Below are 19,335 nucleotides of genomic sequence, written 5' to 3'. Positions count from 1 at the left end.
CACCCAAACTTTTTTTTAATCTTTTTGGAATTGATAAGCTCTACTTAAGTAAAACCTTTTTTTCCATGTCACTTTTAGATTTTTAGATTAGTTTGTGTGAACTATCACAACCTTGTATCCAGTAATACAAGTTTAATGATTTTATATTATTTTCTTTCTGTCTAAATACTTGTTGCAACAATTTTTCAGCTTTACACTCGAGTGCAGGCCCACTTTTCAACCAATACCGTGTATTATGATATTATGAGGGCGCAGGGGCAATATTTTTCAAATTTCCTTTGGGACCCTATCCAAATGTCCGGTGGGTCCGACTGAGCACTCAGCGCCCTCTGCAGGACCACCCTGCGCTGGGGGGAGGAGTCGCACGGCCAGCTTTATAAAACGCCTTGAAACAAAAACAGTCCAGACAGACAGACAGCTGCAGAAAACGGAAAGTCGGGGGAAATCCGGAGGGCACCAAACGCACCGTGTAACTTCACCTTTTTACCTGGAGCTGAGCGCGCGCCCGTGTGTTGTCGTTGACGTGTGTGTCGTTAGAAAAACGACGGAGAGGGGACGCTGCCGCTGGAGCCACACTGCAACGCATCTGCGCAGAGCACAACATCCACGCAGGAGCTGAAAAACATCGCCATCAGTGTTTACCACGATGCCGTTTTCCGTTAACGGCATCCTTTGCACGCTCGCGCTGCTGGTCCTGTGGCGGGCGGAGGAGCTCGTGGAAGCGTGCAGCTGCGCTCCGGTACATCCGCAACAGGCGTTCTGCAACGCCGACGTAGGTGAGTCCAGCCGCGGGGTCTACTCCTGTTGTTGTTTATGTTGTTGTTGTTTATGTTTACCTGGCCTCTCGTGCAGTGAGCCAGGCTCCTGCACAGCTAACTAGCCCATCCTCTGGCCACGGTTGAATGGACTCAACTAAGCTGCTGGAAACCCTGGAAAGCCTGAAGGTGCTGCTGGTGGTGGTAGGGGTGTTGCTCCTCAAGGCCATGGCCCAGACAGTTTGCACTACATTCGGCTCTACACTTACAGATCACATTGTCATATTTTTTGCCATGTCATGTTGATAATGTTAGACCTCCAAAATGTCTTCTTTCAGATGTATTATTTTTAAAAATAGAAACACACTCAGGTCAGATCCCCATAATGTTCTGCTCTGCAACACTGTGAGGAGTTAGGAGTGCATTTGTGACACTTATTGATAAGTTAATGATGACCTTAATGAACTTTGTGGTTTAAATCTCCCCCAAAATCCACTTTATACAAACTCAAAGGGTGTACCTCCACTCTGTTAGCGTGAGAGCTAAGAGACTGGAAGCAGTTTGAGATCATCTGTGTGAACCCAAAGCCTCTGCTCTGGGAGTGTTTGCTTACCGAGCTTCACCCTCAGCAGCCTCGGGACGAAGCGGCGTCGCCTGCATTTTGCAGGGCAACGTGGCACCAGAGAGGGAAAAGAGACAAGGAGGGAGCGAGCTGAAGAGAGGACAAGGGATGGGGAAAGTGAGGGAGAAATTTAACGGGTTTGTGTGTGTGTGTGTGTGTGTGGGGGGGGGGGGGGGATTGAATCTCAACCGCAGAATATGTCACACCACGAGCTTTCCTCCCTCACTCCTTTTTTTTCCTTTTTAAATTTCCATTCCTGTCCAGTTTCTTCCTGCATGGGGTGGTGCTGAGAGGAATTACAGGAATGTTTCTGGGGTTTTCCCAAGTTTGCTCCGATGCAGTGTACGGACACACACTTGTACACACTCTTTCACACCCCAGATAGACAACTAAAGGCCTGCCGCCATGCACGGTAGACTGACACACACAGACACACTGGCTCGGATGACATCTGGCTGTCAGTTCAGAGTGTGTTTAGAGGGGAAAAACAATAAAAGTCACAGTGCAAGTTAAAATATGCATGGGATGAATGAGAAGAAGAAAGCTGAAGATGTTTTGTTTTTTTTCATCCTGCATTTTACTTTTGAGTCTGTGCTGGTAAGATGTGCATCCTTGTAATTCCTTATTGCAAATTGACAGCTCTATTTTGAGGTGTGACTCAATCTCTTGCTGAGTTGGCAGGTCTTGCAGACAGGATGTCTCAGAGGCAAGGTGTTCCAATTGTTTGTCTTTTTTTAAAGCATCTGTGAGTCAGGAAAGCTTTTGTCACAGCTGGGGGAGGATGCACGCAAACGGCAACAATGGTCGATGTCACTGTCCAGCCCAGAAACATCTAGATGAAACACTGCAGAGGAAGAGGTGAAGAAGGGGTGGAATGGGTTTTGAGGGCTTGTGAAGGGCGGGCTGTGTCGGATGAGAGTTGGCTGAAATGTGCATGTAGGCAGCAACAAAGTGACATTGTCAAAAGTTGCGCAGTCTGACAATTGGGATTTGTTTTGGTGGAATGGGATCCCACTCCTTGCTTGTTGATACACATACCACATAGGCGGGAACCAGCTGTGTGTTTGTGTGTGTCATCTTCTGTTTTCCAGTCAAAGTGATACTCTAGGTCAGACCACAAGCCATAAAAATCGTGCAGTGTCATGCACCCACGGTACAATCGCGCACACACACAAACGCGACAAACATCCTCTTTTCATATAAATCCGTTGCCCATAAAGGGGAACTTCCCTCACCCTTTCCCAGTTTAGCTCACTCTGGTCAGCGGTCTGAGAGATCAGAGTCACCGATCTCAGCAGTGGACATGGCGTGGATGACAGCACGTGTACACGTCCTTTCATGGAAATACAGAAACATCCCCAACACATGTCACTAAAAAAGAAATATAATGGCACTCCTTTGGAGGATAGTTAATAAGAAACTTGGGCTAAAAATATTAAATGACAAAAGTCCTATAATATGGTTGTTTATACAGCCTTGATAACAATTATTATCACTCCAAAAATGTAAAAGATTCAAAGACAAAAAAATGCATAAAGTATAGCATAAAAACTTTACAGTTAAACTATCAATACAGACGTAATAATGTCAAAAATTTCAAATGAAGTAAAAATGAGCACCGATTGTAGAAAACAGTGACGTGTAAAATAAAGCTGGTACAGATGGTTTGTTTTTCCTGACGTCGTTTGCCTGTAGCGACAGGGAAACAAAGAAATATTTGCTGTAAAGTGACTAAGTTGGTTTATCTTCACCACACCTATTCTAAATATGTAGCTAATGTGACATCGATGTGCACGAAAGATGAACTCCAGCCAGAGCCTTTCATAAATATCTTCTGATTTACTGATTAGCTGATAAGCGCTAACAAGGCAGATGTCAGCCTGAACCACATTTTGCTGCTATGATTGCAAACCTAATAAAAATAAAAATAAAGTCAAGTGTCTCATTTTTGGAGTGTTCACAGTACCTGATTGAACTGTTTCTGTCTTAGGTGCTTTTGCTGGACAAAAAGGTGTAATTGTTCTAACTGTATTTCTTCATTTTTTCACGATAGCAACGGAGCTGTCTGAGCTGTGCAAGATGCTTTTACCAAACACATCAATTGCCAAAGAAAAATGGAAAGCTCATGACCCAAAAACTGAATAAAACATCCAAATCCAGGTACTGGAGATCAGTTCGGAAAAGTAAAGGCCTTTTATGAGTTTTCCAAACCAACCTTAAGTACCTGGATTTGGATGGTTTATACCGTTTTTTTCCCATAAGCTTTCCATTCTTCTTTGTCCCTTTCATGAACAAAAAGTGTTCTGAGGGACAACAGTAGTATTTCTGTTATTTACTTTTTCTTCTAAAAGCATGTTTGGATTATCTTTAAAACCCTGTGTCAACAGTCTGTGATGTTAAGCAGAGGTTTCATCATCACAAAACTATAGAGCTAGGAAGAAAATCAAGAGGAGGATTTTACAAAGGCTTCTGCAGCCTGTGGGGGAGGAAACGCTAATAAATAGCTTCAGGCTCACCTGGAGAGGTGTACAGTGTTGGTTCAGCACATACATCATACGTTGCATGCTGAAACAATTAGGATTTAATGGCAAAAGCGCTGAGGAGTTCACCACGTTTCAATGTGTTTGCAAATTGTTACTTCAGGCAGGTCAAGTCAAGCTTGGCTCTCTGATTTCATCTTCAGCTGATCCACTTCTATGCATTTTATTGGCAAATCCAATATAAGGTGGGGTGTTTGGACAAACAATTACTTCTTTCCCTGCAAGCTGCTTTGCAACCCAGCTCATCCTTTTCATGCTGACTCGATCACCGTCATGTCAGCTCCGGTAACTGTGTCAGGGTAAACCAGAGCCTTCAGGTCTTCATGCAGGTGTAACCAGAGGTGCCGGCTGAATTGTGTTTGAGGGCGGTTTGTTTCTGTTCAAATGACAGGTTAAACAGAAGGCTCACATACGCCTGGAGCTGAACAAACCATACCAAGAGAGTCAGGGATGATTTGGTGGTCACTGGCGTATGAAAAAAGAAATGGACAGTCATGCAGTGGAACAAATCGGGGGGCACTTAGGATGTGGTGTGTGCGTTCATATGGGGGTTTGCATGGAAAACATTTCGTAATGCAACTAATATGTATGTAGAAGTCATTATGTGTCGTCCCGGTCTGACGGTAGGGGACCGTTTGAAATGTGGGTCAGTTGGTGGTTTATGGCTGCTGATTGAGTGCTGCTGATCGGATGACTTTTGGATCAACCTGCGGTGAAACTGCTGCCTGCAGGCTCGTGGTAGTCATGCTGTTTTAGCATCGTGCTGAGTAGTCTGCCGCCTCTGCAACACACTGTTTAGACTGCACAGGATGATCCGCTCTGGCTTTATTGAAGGGGAGAAACTAACTGAGAAGTAAACATGTCTGCAACACTGAGGGAGACAGATAAGCTCCCATAACAGCAATCTGTTGTGAATAACAGGGTAATTTCCTCTCAGTATTGTGTCCTGCTGCTGATTCTTTGCTCATTAGTTTGTGGCTCAGAATGAGGTCAGGAAATGAGAGCGGAAAAACTGGGAGGAATGCAGGAGCGAGTGCCAAACAGGTATACTGCCGTGTGTGTGCGTGCGTGCGTGCGTGCGTGCGTGCTCTGGCTGCTGCAGCTGAACATTTGCATAACCATCAAAGTGCAACTAAAATGTGGGGGTTTGATTCTGGGGAACTTGGTTTCTCTAAAAAAAAAAAAAAAAGAAACCTTAAAAAGTAGTATGTTTGTGCTCATGGTGCTGATTAAAAAAAACAGATTCATTCTTCTGAAGAAGATTTGTTCTTAAACCTTTCATCTTCTTCTTTGTTAATCCTGGTAAATTAAAACCTGTTCTGTAATTTAGCCTTTAGGTTTTTCTTGTTACTTTGTTACTAAAACCTTTATTGTAGGGCTGGGCGCAGGTTTGCCTCTCTTTCGTCCACTTTTGTCTCTACGTAACGTTACTCGGCCTCGCCTCTCCTTCACTGAACACAACTCCCCCTCCCCCATAGCTTCACCTGCAGGCAATAACAAGATGAAAGCGGAAAATCTCCGTTATGCTGGGCTTACACTGTGCGATTTTTTTCAGTCGCGCGATTCAGCTCCTGCTCAAACTGTACGATTGACTCGCAGGGGTTAGAAGTTCACAGGTCACGATGCAGGGTCTCACACTATACCGCCCGATGCTCTGATGCGACCCGAGTGCTCACACTGTGCCTCCATAACATGAAGGTTATAACAGAAATTCTGTCGCTCGCTCTCCCTCTCTGTCTTTCACTCACACAGACACACCACCACCACCATCAACTTTGCTAAATTGCTAATGAAAACATTGATCAGGCAGCTGTGATTGAGCAGCAGTGTAAATCCAACTATTTTCACGGTTGTTGTGGTCGTGATCATTTTGTGATGCCACATCGAAAAGGCTCGGATGAGCTTTCCAAAGTTCTACAAGTTGTGCCTCCATCGCTTGTGTCCACATCACACGCTACACTGCTGTGCTGCGCCGCCTTTTTCGCTGACATTTGTGTTTGCGCGTGCGCAGTGTGAGAAACTACGGTGACGCCCTCACGACGGTCGCGAGGATTTCAAACAGGTTTGAAATCCTCACGACCAAGCGATTGATGATCGGGAGCTGGTCGTGAGGTGTTAATCGCTTCTCGTTACCCCACGTATACTACACGACGCACGATGAAGGCCAAAATCGGGCCGATCGCCAAAACGGTCGCACGACTCAAAAATCGGCTCAAAATGGGCCAAAAATCGCACAGTGTAAGCCCAGCATTAGCGAGTTACTGCGGATCGCCCCGTGCGTGGGGCTGGACGGCGTCAACGTGTTAGCGAGCTAACCGCTCTAACGACATGCAGCCCGGAAGGGGTGCACGGCCTAAAATCCTTTCATTTTCTCAAAAAATCGACAGTGCGCCTTATGTATGAATTCTGGTTGTGCTTACTGACCGCGAACCGATTTTATGTGGTACACAGCGCTCAGCAATCTGTCAAAAAATGTTTTAATATGACTTTGCTAAGCTACGGAGCTGCACCGCTTGATGGATTGTCGGAGGATTACGGCTACCGAGGAGGAGCCTCGCGGAGTGATACGTACTGTGTGTATAAGGACCACAAATGGCACCTGTTCAGAGACGTGGTGCAGCTGTGAAATCTGTCTCTTTGTTATTATGCTCAGCGTCTATTAGTTTACATTTTGACTGCACAATTGTGAGCTTTTTGTTATGCACAAAAACAACATTGTTTTCTTTTATTTATGGACCATGATTATTTAATAAATGCTGATAATTTATTTTTGAGTAATTTCTTCATGTACATCTACGCTGTATGTAAATAAAAGTGCCCGTGTGACATCTGGCACACAGTGTGACTAAGAACTCTCTTTTTGTTCTTAACTTATGGCTTTAAAAAAAAAATCGAGATATATATCTTATATCGCCATCCAGCTAAAAAATATCGAGATATGAATTTTGGGTCATATCGCCCAGCCCTACTTTATTGCCACATAGAGACATTATAAAAACATGTAAACACAACAATAGCCGTAATAATAACAGCAATTAGTTTATATCACCCTTTAAATCTAATATTCAGATCAAATCTGGTCCTCATTAAGAGGCGTAATATGAAGATAACAGCCTACGTTTTCAGGCTATATATCAAGCAAGGTGATCATACTATCAATCTAAGTGTGCTTTAAGAACAGCCTCACATTACAAAGTAATACACTGCTTTCATGTAAACATGGTGTCAGGTCAAAATTAGCAGTCAGGTCCAATTAAAGTGTTGTTGAGATTAAGAAAACGGTCCAAATGCGCATCTGTAAGCTGAGGAGGCTGTTTTGCAACGATTTCTTCATCATCTTCTTCAGGATTTTTACCAATGTACTGCAAGCCCAACGGCCATCTGAGCCTAAATCGACTCGCTCTGAGGACTAAATATGGATGAATGTTGAACATTTGAGATCTTAGCTACATCTTAACTATGATGGTTAAATTGGCAGATGTATTTCGTCAGCCTAGTGTTATATTTACACATTAACAAACAGCCTGAAATAGTTAGTCAAACGGTAAAGTGCAGCCTTAACGATACAGACACACTGCATGATCTGAATGATATGTAGTAGGTGAGGGAAAAAAGCTGCATTACGTGCAGGCAGTTCTCATGATGTGAGGACTAAATGTATTTAAATCCAATCCAATTTTAAAACAATGTAATACTTTTTTATTAGTAGAGGTATAGATAAAATATTTAAAAATTTTATAATGATTCACAGACACCCAAAAAACAGCCCACATGTGTTGTTGCCACGACTTTTTTCATACGAAAAACCATTGTAAAGGCTCCTTAACTCTGCTTTTAGTCTCTGTCTTTACCAGTGAACCTTTTATATATGTAGTTGTTTTTTTTTCAGTATGAATTATTTCAACACCAGTCACAAAAGGCTAAAGATTGGTTGACAACCACCGGTTGCTATGGGGAGAAGTGTTTATAGGAAACGCAGTGTTATTTTGGACATGTGTACATGTTTATTTAAAGAGGGCAGGTATTATTTTGGCTGGCCGCTGAATTACTAGCTGAATTAATAATGAGATGGATTTAACAATAATTTACATCACATGTTATCATTGTATCTGCTCTAAGCCATAAACTGAACCCGAGGGTGTAAGAGCAGCAGCAGTCGACTGTATGTGTGTTTATAGATGTGTGTGTGTGTGTGTCCTCTGTTCCTGCTTACTTTATGTTTTTTTCCCCCCTGTATTGCTCATATTTTCCATTCTGAATAAATGCCCTAAGCATAGTTGAAGCTTGAAGTCAGTCAGGCCGTTAAAATACACACACGCGCGCACAAACACACACGCATGGTGAGAAACAAACCTCTGGCCAAGTCCTTCTCAGTATATCAGCTTTCAAGTTGTATTCTTAATCCTCAGCTCTTGTCCTGTGATGGTTTCCCTGGTCATGTTTTGAAGCAGGAAGGTTTGTGCTGCACGCCAAGTCATGTGTCTGTCCCTCCTCTAATGTTGGCTGATGGCGACTTCTGGTTGGGTTTTCATTGACTGGACCACTTTAGATGCTAAAATTCATTTTGTTGTGGTGTTTGGATGAGACTTTAAGGCAGCTCGATGGGTGGTTTGGGCTTTTTTTTTAGCCTGTGATGTGGAGTCATAAGCAGTGTTTTCCACACATAGACCCTACTTAGGCGGGTAACAGAGGTATAATAATGACCACCAATGTACCAGAGTTATTTCAATTCTATTTTTTTGTCTGTCTGAGAGAACACCATCCAAAAATGATTTGCTAGCAACTGTTATTTTGAAAGTCTAGTCGCTCCTAACCTACCTAACAGTATTTTATCACCAGCAAGCTGACAAGGTCATCGATGTCTTCACTCTGAATGCTTTTTTCTTCAACTGCATCATTTGTCACTGCAGTAGATGGAAAAGTAAGATTCCCTGCTGCAGAGCAAAACAGTGAAGTTCATCCACGGGATGAGACACTCTCTGGAGAGGCAGCTGATTGTGTTGCTCAGTTATTTATTAGTCAAAGTCCTTGGCAGGTACAAACAAAGTACCTGCCCAAAGTACCTGCCCTTTACTTTCTGTACCCAGAATATTCAGAATATCAGAGCTGTGCAATGCTGATTTTGGCCTCTAATTCTGTAGGCGGTGAACATTTTCAGCTGCTTTGTTTTGTTTTGTTTTTTTGAGACCAGTGACAAATTTTTATGAGTCAAGTAAAATGACTGTCATGTATCTGGACTTATTATAAATGTAGTGCATTTTATAATAAATAGGGCCAGATTTTGAACATAGCCATTATGCAGTGTTACATTGTATGGGAGTCAACGTAATTATGGGTTTCACTTTTGTTCATTTGTAATAACAAGCAGAAAAATTGGATTAAATGCTGCGGAAAAAAACAAAAGACTAGGGCTGTTCGATATAACGATATATATCGGATGACGATATAAAAACGTCTATCGTTTCATTTTACGCTATCGTTTGTTTCGTGGTGTCGCAAAATAAACTGTTTACGGCAATATTTTTTTTTGTTTGGATGGTCAGTGTAGTGGCTATATTAATTTCTTAAAGTTCTCTCTTATATTTAATATAACCACACTACGGACGGACAAGCGCCTGTTTTTATGCGTTGTGGTTAGCAACAACGACGGTAACAGCATCGTGTGTCCGCTTGTTTATGTTCCACATAAACCTTTCACAATAAAGCTCAAGATCCTGTTGAGACTTTTCAAAATAAACTGAATCACGTGAAAGAGCAGATTATTTACGGATGAGAAGTAAAAAAGAGCCGTCAGGTGCTAAAAAATAAACCTTAGACTCAAACGTTAGAACAGGCTTTTCCCCGCAGCACGCCGTGTAATAAATACTCACAAAGAAAACGGCGGCTGTTACAACTTTTGTCTGTTAAAACACTCTACTCCAGCTACATGACGTGCATCAGGAAACGCTTCCCGCAAGACGAGCTGCACGAGATTCACAGAATTTACAGAAAATGTTACATTTTTGTGATTTATATCGTTATCGGGACGATAGAATTCTTATATCGGGATATGAGATTTTGGTCATATCACACAGCCCTACAAAAGACATAATAAATTTATGATGGATTAGCCAATTTATAATGTATACTGTACTATTAAGGTTGAGATATCAGTATTCATAAGCCTCACATTTATAACTCTGGAAACTAATGTATTTATTTATAGGGTATGTCATTATTTCCTGTGTACTGGGTGCACTCTCACTCTCACCAGCTGCTCACTGATAAGGTGTTGGGATTGTTGGCGTTTTCTCTGTATTATTGTAGTCTTTACCTTACAGCATAAAGTACCTCGAGGAAACCGTTGTTGTGATTTGATGCTGTATATACTACAACTGAATTTAATCATGTCCTTTAGGGACACCCCTTTACGCCTCCTTTTAAGCCTCTTTGTCCAGGCGGCTGTTCCTCACAAGTAGAAGATTTGATCAACACACCTCAGCACATCAGCATATTAGGGATGTCTGCTCTCAGTGACATCACACAGAACTACAAGTAGAAAAAACTATGCTAAACTGTGTGTTTAGAGCAGGCTGACGTGTGAACATTGATCACAGACATTATTTGTACACGAACTGTTCTCGTTATTCGAAACTTTGGCCATGTTTAACGCCATGTAACAGTGTATGTAAAACTGAAAACAAGTAGAAGCATAGTAGGTCCCTTTAAGTTACAGATGGTTTACAGTTGCTAAATCAGTGATGGGGTGATTCCTGTCGAAATGCATTTGTTTGTTTACAAACTCGTAAATTTCAGCTTTGATTAAAGGAAACTGATATTTTGTAACATAGTTGTTAACCTTTTGTTTAACCTTTTGCTTCATTTGTGAGTTACTTTAACTTAATTAGGGGGGAGTTAGTTTTGTTCATTTACTTTTTGACCTAATTGGTGGACATGCAGACGAACACCAATTACAGTATGGGGCTTATGGGGCCTGCATCCAAAGTTTTAGCCATTACCCAACAAACATTAGCAGGTTTCCCTTTTTATCGTTTTTAGTGGGAATCATTTTGACTTTTTTTGTTTATACTCTTTTGTTCATTGGTATGAAAGACAATGAAAGCTTCAGTGAGTAAATGCAATGAATTCCTGCAGCCTCTGACGCCGTGTTTCTGTGTTTCCCAACCAGTGATTCGAGCAAAGGTGGTGGGAGAGAGAGAAGTGGATTCTGGGAACGACATCTATGGGAACCCCATCAAGAGGATCCAGTATGAGGTCAAACAGATCAAGGTAAGAATATCCTCACTGTTTTAGCCAAAAAGGTTTGACATTGAGTCCGCTATTAATACCCTGTGCACTGTGTTTAATTTTCAGATGTTCAAGGGACCTACCCAGGACATCGAATCTGTCTTCACTGCTCCCGTGTCCGCCGTTTGCGGCGTCACCCTTGATGCCACCGGCAAGAAGGAGTATCTGATCTCAGGTTTGTGTGAATATCCCCTGTCTCCCGGAAATAATACTGCAAATGAAATTTGATAATCTCAGCTAGCTTGTGGAAAAGAAGCTGCTGTTGTCGGAGGGATAGGTATAATGATGTATAGTTTGTATACATCATTATATAAAACAAAAAGTGAAAGAATGCACAGACAGAGAGAAGCACAGCACAGAACATGCAAACAGATAATCAGATATGGTCCTGCAGGTGCAAACAGCCGGGCAGACAAACCTGAGATCGGATAAAGAGTAGTGGGCAATTTTGCATGTTGGTGGAGCAGCTGTTTATGTTATTATAGGTAATGATACTCTGCTGGCTAAATCCTGTGGAGACTGGGAGGGACCTTGTCTGTTGTGGTACAGCTTAAGCTCCTGTGGTATTTTATGCCTTAGTGACTGTTTACATCTGCATAACATCTGCGTCATTTTTTCAAAATTTGTAAACTGAAACCAGCTGTATTCATTATTTAACACTAACAGCACATCACGTGACTGCCTTAAAGTCAACAGAGTAACTTGAAGTGGTGAACAAACCTTCTAAACTCAGAGCAACAAATTTCAGCCAATTGTTTACCTTTCTGACCACAGCGTTACAGTTTGGCTTTGGCGTCAGTGTCTCAATAGCACCGCTGTCAGCCACAGCAGGCAGCTGCTTGTCTTTAGAGGAAAAGCTGTGAAACCCACTGCCCAAACAACAGACAAACAGTGTTAGCGACAAGTTGATAAACTGCTTATTCTGCTGCTAAAGGGTCAGAAGTTAGAGGCTTCTGACCTCTAACTTCTGTAGAGATAGTAGAAATCCAAAACACAGCTGGGCATTAGCTGACAATATTTAGAGTTAACCCATCCACAGTGGGGCCACAAGCCAGTGTACTCCCAGTTCTAGATAAAAATTGGTTTCCATACCTAGTCTCCTCCTGCTCCAGCAAGAGGGTGCGCCACCACAAAGGCCCTTGTAATTGCTTTTGTTGCTGGGAGATTAGTACAGTTGTTCCCAGTTTGCATGGAATAAAATCTGCCTAAATATTTTACCCAACACATTTCAAAAGGTGCAACTTTTACTTTAAAGAGTCACAGTTTCTGGTTTGTAACCACTCAGAAACTGGTTAGGAAATGCATACTTTTCCCTGATGGATCAATGACGAGTCTCTAGGCCTGTCTGACAGAGGCCTTAGTTGGTTTAGCTTAGTATGATTCTCACTTTGGGACTGGCCAACCCCTTGCTTAGATATAGAGCGAGAAGTTCAGTCATTCGGGAGGGGCTCAGAGTTGAACCGCTACTCCTCCACATCGAAAGGAGTCAGCTGAGGTGGGTCAGGATGACAAGGATCCCTCCTGGGTGAAGTGTACCGGGGACGTCCCAACAAAGGAAAAGCCCAGGTTAGACCCCAGCCCTGGATAAGCAGAATAAAATTGGAAATATTTAACAGTTAATATTTAAATAGTTAATGATACTGGACAAAAAAGGACTCTAGAACATAATTTTAAGTTTTGTTTGAACGAAACAATATTTTACTGTTAAATAATGTGTTGTACTTTAATGCTCTTTAAATAAGCAGGCAGATAAAAGACAGCATGGATGGCTTTGATTCTGTGTTTCCAGTCATTGCTAAACAGAGCAGACGCATATGGGAATTAGGGGTGGGGTAAAAAATCGATACTGTGTAGTATCGTGATATTTTGTTTGCTAATAATGTATCGATACAGGGACAGCAGAAATCGATATTTTGTTGCAAAAAAGATTTTTGTGGACTGGAACATGCTCTGACTTCAGAGCATGTTGATCCTTTTTCTGAGCAAGAATCCTGACATTCCTTCACTGTCCAAATGTGTTTAACTTTTTTTTTGGCAGCAATAAACATGACAGTTAACTTATGTTAATTTAAGACATGTTTTATTTTAATTAAGTTTAAAACTTTTTTTATTTAATGTAAAATTATATTTTGTTTTAATTTACTTTCAAATTCTTCAGTTGCTGAATGGGCTGCATAGTTTTCATAAATTTCATAGTTCAGAATAGCTATGATTGTACCAGATGGTTGCATTCAGTTAAGTTGGACTAGACTGTAATACAAACTGTTCAGTTTGTCAACAATAAAACTGACTGAAATGAGAGAAAGACTGAGTGTGAGACTTTGATATTAGATAAAGGTAAACTTTATCAATATTTATTTTATGTACAGAATCTGAATATCGCAAAATATAAAAAAAAAATTGCAATAATATCGTATCGTGCATTAAGTATTGTGATAATATCGTATCGTGGGATGTATGGTGATTCCCACCTCTAATGGGAATATGAGCTGCTGATTTCCAGTTTTGATTAGATTAGCTCATTACCCGCGTTATCTACAAAGTTGTCTGTTGGTTACTAGTAGATCTTTAGTCTGTTGCAGTACTCAGATCACAGAAGCAAAAAAAATCTTAGTAGATGGGTTTTATGTTTTTATGGTTGGTGCCCTCTGTGGGTTATATATCATGCGGCCACCCACAGCTCCACCGACAGCCTTTCCTCAGCTCCTCACCTCTTTGGTACGCTCTGGACAGGTCACCAGTCTGTCATAAGGCAGTGACAGCCAATTATTCACATCTACAGCCGCTTTAATATCACCAGTACCCTGATGTTCATGTCTCTGGACTGTGGAAGGAAATGAGGAGAACATGCAACCCTCAACAGAAAAGGCCCAGCCAGCTTCTGTGAGGCACACCAATGTGTTGCCCATCAAATATAATTATACCTGGACACAGCTTTCTTCCTGTGGTGGTTATTTCGATTTTTAAAGCAAGATAGGCAGTCGCAGCGTCAGAATGAGACTCAGTTTGCAGAGTAGCGGAGACACAGAGGATCGTGATGTCATTCGTGCTCTGGTTTCTCCATCACAGTCAGAGATGCGCCCGCAAACACTGGCCCGTAATTACAGAGAGTTGTAAGAGGAGGAACTGCTGAAGCCAGCATTTTCTCCCCGACTCTCTTTTCTCAAGATGTAGGGACTTTGTGCAGTGGGAAAGAAAGTTAGATTTCTGCTGACCGGGGCATCTTTCAGAATGATTCATCGTTTCTTTAGTGCGAAGGGTTAACGAGTAGAGGAGTTGCATTGAAATGTGAGTCAGTCCCGTCTGCGAGGACATGCGTGTTGGGAGCTGCTATGCAGACAGATAGTGGCAAAGTGGAGAGCGTGCAGCCTCCATAGATTTGTAATCTCATCTCGAAATATCCGCTTGTTTTGACTGGTGCCCCTTTATGCACGAAACATAAACACAAGCTCTTGACAAGGACAGGTGGCCCGTGTTGACGCCTGCAGGCACCAGTCTGGAAAGTAACAGATTTCATCAGTGGTTTTCCACGAATCTGTCATCTGATGTTTACAAGTTCAGATTTTTTTCCAGAACATTTATACTGATGCACCCTGGCCTTGGTGATGGTGGTGTTTACCATGCATATTGTTATGTCTGAAGTTTGTCTGTCACACGTGTACTTTTTCTTTTCTTTTTTTATATACAGGCAAGGCCGAGGCCAGCGGCAGCATGCATGTGACTTTGTGTGATTACATCATGCCCTGGGACTCCTTGAGCACCACCCAGAAGAAGAGCCTCAGCCAGCGCTACCAGATGGGCTGTGACTGCAAGGTAAGGCAGCAGAGGGCCGCCTTCGCATGTGCAGTTTATCTCGTGGCGTGGAGAAAAAAAAGACAGCTATTCACTTCTTCCACTACACATCCAGACATAGCAGAGCAAACAAGACGAGGCATGATTCAGGGGAATAAACACAAGAGCAGTAAATGTAACTTGAATACTTGTTTTCTTTATTAATTGTTCTAGAGATTAAAAGGAACGTCTTACACGTTTTCAACTTCCATATTTTTTTATACTGATTGTATTCTTTCAAAATAATCTGTGATCTTGTAGCTCATCCACAAGCCATTGTAAGCCCTCTTCCTTCATTTTTGCTGCCTCGCAAACATAAGGTTTGAAGCTCAGGTGGGCAGGATTTCTGTGCTTCTGCGCTGAGATGACCATATTATGATTATCTCTTCTCTATGAAGTCATACACCGGCAAGAGTATAAAGAACTGAAGCTTGAGCTTTCACCTCACAGGGATTGCTTGTACTCACTCTGATCTCTTTTTGGATGTTTAATAGGAACAAAGTAATATATTGATTAGCGACCCTTAAAGGTGCTTTTGGGCAGATTTATGGTGCACATGGGCAAAACCTAGCTTAACCAGTACCTCAAAAACCAACAGAAGGCAATCTTATGCTAACAAATCTCATAGCAAATGATTGTTATAGGTGTGCATTTTCATTTTACTAAATTCCTACAGAGGGCGCTCTACTTTTAAGACAGGCAAACTTTTTTTTGTGAACTACAAAATGTTACAGGACACAGCTGATGGAAAAATTTGAGGGTCTCAAATGATTCATTATTGATGTAATAATGATTTAGGCAATTATCTATTAGATCTATTTCGTTAAAAGTTAAAAATGGCAATAATCTGTTATAAATGTTTTTGGGTGTTTCACAATAAAAGCCCCTTAGTGTTTCACAAGTTGAAGACTTTGAATTTGAAGCACAAATAGTGGCTTGTTCTGTTTCCTTGAGTTCTTTAAATGGAGAGATAAATCAGTAAACTCTGGCTATGGTCATATAGGTACAATCTAAGTACACTCTTACTTCGGTCATAGGAATTTTGGCAGTTTGTTGGTCTGGAGCATTCAGGTGTGTTTTAACACAATGCCACATACTTCCCAGGAGTGGCTGTACCATGTTGAAGTAACTTTGGAAACATACACTTCTGCTTTTTCCAAAAATAGCAGCTTCCAAGCTCAGCTGCCCCTGGGCAGAGAGTTTGTTTGTATTAAAACTCTAAAGAGTTAAAACCGTCATAATGAAGACACTGAGCAGGTGATGGCTATCCATCTTCAGGGAGATGCCAAAAAGAAAGCATGTCTACTGATACATGGCTGCCTAAACACCAAACCGCGTGACAGTCAAATCTTATGTAAACAGTTGCCCTGATATCTTAAATCTACGTGAGTTCAGTCAGGAGGAAAAAATGTGTGCGTGTAACCACAGCTACTCAGGCTGATAAAATGACTCCAGATTACATGCTGTAACATTTCCAGTAAATTCCTGGTAGATGTTGGGTAATATGAGCATGCTGGCACTGAAAGTTCAGAAGCAAAACTGAGGCTTGATTTAATGAAAATCTGGAGGATTAGACCTTAAGGCATATTTGATATGGTCTTCTAACAGCAGTGGTATTTCAGGTGACACCCATCTCTGATAGTTTGATGTCATAAAGAGCGGATTGTGCTGTGTTTCTGCAGATTGTGCGCTGTCCCTCTCTGCCCTGTGAAATCTCGGCTCCTGAGGAGTGCCTGTGGACAGACCTGATGATCGAGAAGCAGGTGCACGGTCGCCAAGCCAACCATTACGCCTGCGTCAAGAGGGCAGACGGCTCCTGCTCCTGGTACCGCGGCGTCGCACCACCCAAAAAGGAGTTCCTGGATGCCGAGGACCCCTAAGCACATGCGACTGCACGCCGCAGAGCCTGACGGAGATAAATGTACACAATTCCAATGAAATAAAGTGATTTTTTTTTTTTTTATAATTAAAAAAAAAAAAAAAAGGCAAAGCTAATGTGACAGAAATGACCTGCTGGTCTGAAAACAACCCTTTGCCACTCTTTATGTTTGGAGAGGCTCAGGGGTTGTTCTCAGACACAGCAGCTCTGTAAAAACAACAAAACAGCATCATGAGACATAGACTGGTCAAGTGATGTAACTTCCTCCTGAGGCTGGCGTCAGGAGGATAAAAATTCTCAGTGAGACAGAGCACTTCCTGCCCCTTCAAAGCAATTTTTAACAGCTCTGATCTCCACCAATCAATTCCCAGTATTCAGACAGCCATTGGTTATCCATCATCTTCCTGCTTTTATTACCTCATCCTCCAGTTTTCTTTATTCCAAAGCCAAATTCCAAGTTGCCTTTATTATTATTTTTTTTCATTTCATTTTGTTTAAAACGATTGTCTCCCTCTCTCTCCGAGCACTCTTAATTCACAGTTTTCTCATCGTCTCCGCCGGGAACTTTTTTCCACGCCCACACGACGACACGCTTTCTTTAAAAAGATCGTGAATCATCTTGCACGGCCGATGATCTTCTCTGGTTTCTTTGGGTGGGGATTTTCGCGACCGTCACTGGCCTCACTGGACCAGTCTATGCTGCGTGAAGATGAGCGCTCTAAATTTAAACACCACCTCTCCACTGCCCCAGAGGCCAATCAGAAATATCTCAAATTTCTCACACTTCCTCCTCCTTTCTTCCTCTTCACGTCCTCCCCTCCTCTTTGTTATGTAGCTGTAAGGAACCTATGCATATACTTTTGTTGTTACTTGATAATAATAATAATTATTATTTACTGCTTTAGAACTAGATTTGCACTTTTTGAGGATGAGTTCCAGTAAAGACAAGAGCCTGAACACTCTGATGTGACAGATATTATCGTTCGCCCCGACCGACAGATCCACCTCAGGTGCAGAATTTTTCGCCCATTTTTGAGTGCTTTGGTGATTCATATTCAGAAAAAAGCGCGAGCATATCCCTTGCTATCTCTGTCATAACATATAAAGTAGTACTTGCAGTGAACAAAAAAGTGGATGTGTGAAAGGTTTGGATAAAAGGGATCTTTTTGCAGATTTTATGTGTGAAAGGGAAACAAAAACAGCGCTCCGGGGATGTTATTTCAGTGTCTTTGTATTATCTGTTGATTGTAAATGCAAACAGCAGTTTTCATGATATATTCTTGCAGACGGTTCATTTCACGAGTAATAAAAAAATAAGGTCTTTATACGCTTAATATTAGCTTTGACTTTCTTGCTCCTTCCAGTTATTAATGAAAGCTTTATCGCTGTCCTAGAAAGCAGTTACTTAATGTTTACAGTGCTGTTTTATAAACCTCAAGCTACATTAACAAAAAATATATATATGATGGAGTATTAGAGGCATAATTTAAAAGTAAACTCTTTCCAGTTTCCATTACTTTGTATTTTTTTCAGTGTTATTATTATACCTGTCTTTTTTTTGTTTGGTTGGTTTTTTTTTTTGTTTTTGTTTTTGTGAGTGTGTGTGCGTGCGTGTGTTTTCGCTGTCTTTGTCTACGATGTCTTTAGCTGTAGTGTCGAAGGTCCTCTTGCGCTGGAGTAACGTGAGAGTGAGAGCGATTAACCGGAGAAAGGTATAGAGAAATGGGAAATGGGTTCCTTGTGTGAATAGAGGACTGTGCATGTGTTTGATGCTTTGTGTAAGTCCGGGCGAAGGACAAAGTATTCAGTATTATCAAATAAAAAAACCCACAAGTTTCAAAGAGTACACGCTGCCTGTGTGTTGTCATTTCTCCTCAAGTGGGAGATCAAGTAAGTGTCACCCTAACCACATCCTGCTTGTGTCTGTGTGGGTTTCTTTCGCCCTCTTCCCACAGTCCAATGACATACATGTTAACTCAGCTGGTGATTATAAATGGCCGTGGATGTGCGGCCGATAAACTTTAGAGAACCAAGCGCCATATGAAAGGCTTTTATATATACACTCACGGCCACTTTATTATTTACACTTTGCTAGTGCTGGGTCGGCCCTTTTGCTTTCAGAATTGCTATAATTCTTCATGCCATAGATTCAACAAGATGCTGGAAACATTTCTCAGAATTTTGCACAGCGGCTGCAGATTTGTACATCCCAAAGGTGCTCTATTGGATGGAGAGCTGGTGGCTGTTTGAGTACAGTTAACTCATTCTTATGTTCAAGAAGCCAGTTTGATATGATTTCTGTTTTTGTGACATGTTGTGTTATCTTGCTGGAAGCAGCCATTGGAAGATAGGTATGCTGTGGTCATAGGAGGATGGACATGGTCAGTGACCATACTCAGCTAGGCTTTGGTGTTTAAATCA

General features: G+C 41.7%; 1 protein-coding gene across 1 annotated transcript; it reads left to right on the top strand.

Moving 5' to 3' along the window:
• The first annotated feature begins 335 nt into the window (after nt 1-335).
• On the top strand, nt 336-18,760 carry timp2a (TIMP metallopeptidase inhibitor 2a). The gene is made up of 5 exons (XM_085416807.1): nt 336-776; nt 11,086-11,186; nt 11,271-11,379; nt 14,893-15,017; nt 16,718-18,760. Exons 1-5 carry the CDS (start codon nt 647-649, stop codon nt 16,913-16,915), a joined length of 663 nt encoding a protein of 220 aa, XP_085272933.1. The 5' UTR covers nt 336-646; the 3' UTR covers nt 16,916-18,760.
• Nucleotides 18,761-19,335: the final 575 nt, after the last annotated feature.

Source organism: Rhamphochromis longiceps, linkage group LG8, assembly GCF_057381845.1.
Source record: "Rhamphochromis longiceps isolate RC_006_pf linkage group LG8, R_longiceps_female_GT1.1, whole genome shotgun sequence".
Lineage (NCBI taxonomy): Eukaryota > Metazoa > Chordata > Actinopteri > Cichliformes > Cichlidae > Rhamphochromis > Rhamphochromis longiceps.
Note: the sequence above shows the minus strand (reverse complement) of the source record. Positions and strands in the feature narration are given on the sequence as shown.

Bases quoted from the DNA above. Each gene is read 5' to 3' on its own strand.
- timp2a (XM_085416807.1), top strand. From the start codon at position 647: ATGCCGTTTTCCGTTAACGGCATCCTTTGCACGCTCGCGCTGCTGGTC. The intron at 11,380-14,892 runs GTTTGTGTGAAT...TTTTATATACAG, and splicing joins GAAGGAGTATCTGATCTCAG to GCAAGGCCGAGGCCAGCGGC. The intron at 15,018-16,717 runs GTAAGGCAGCAG...GTGTTTCTGCAG, and splicing joins AGATGGGCTGTGACTGCAAG to ATTGTGCGCTGTCCCTCTCT.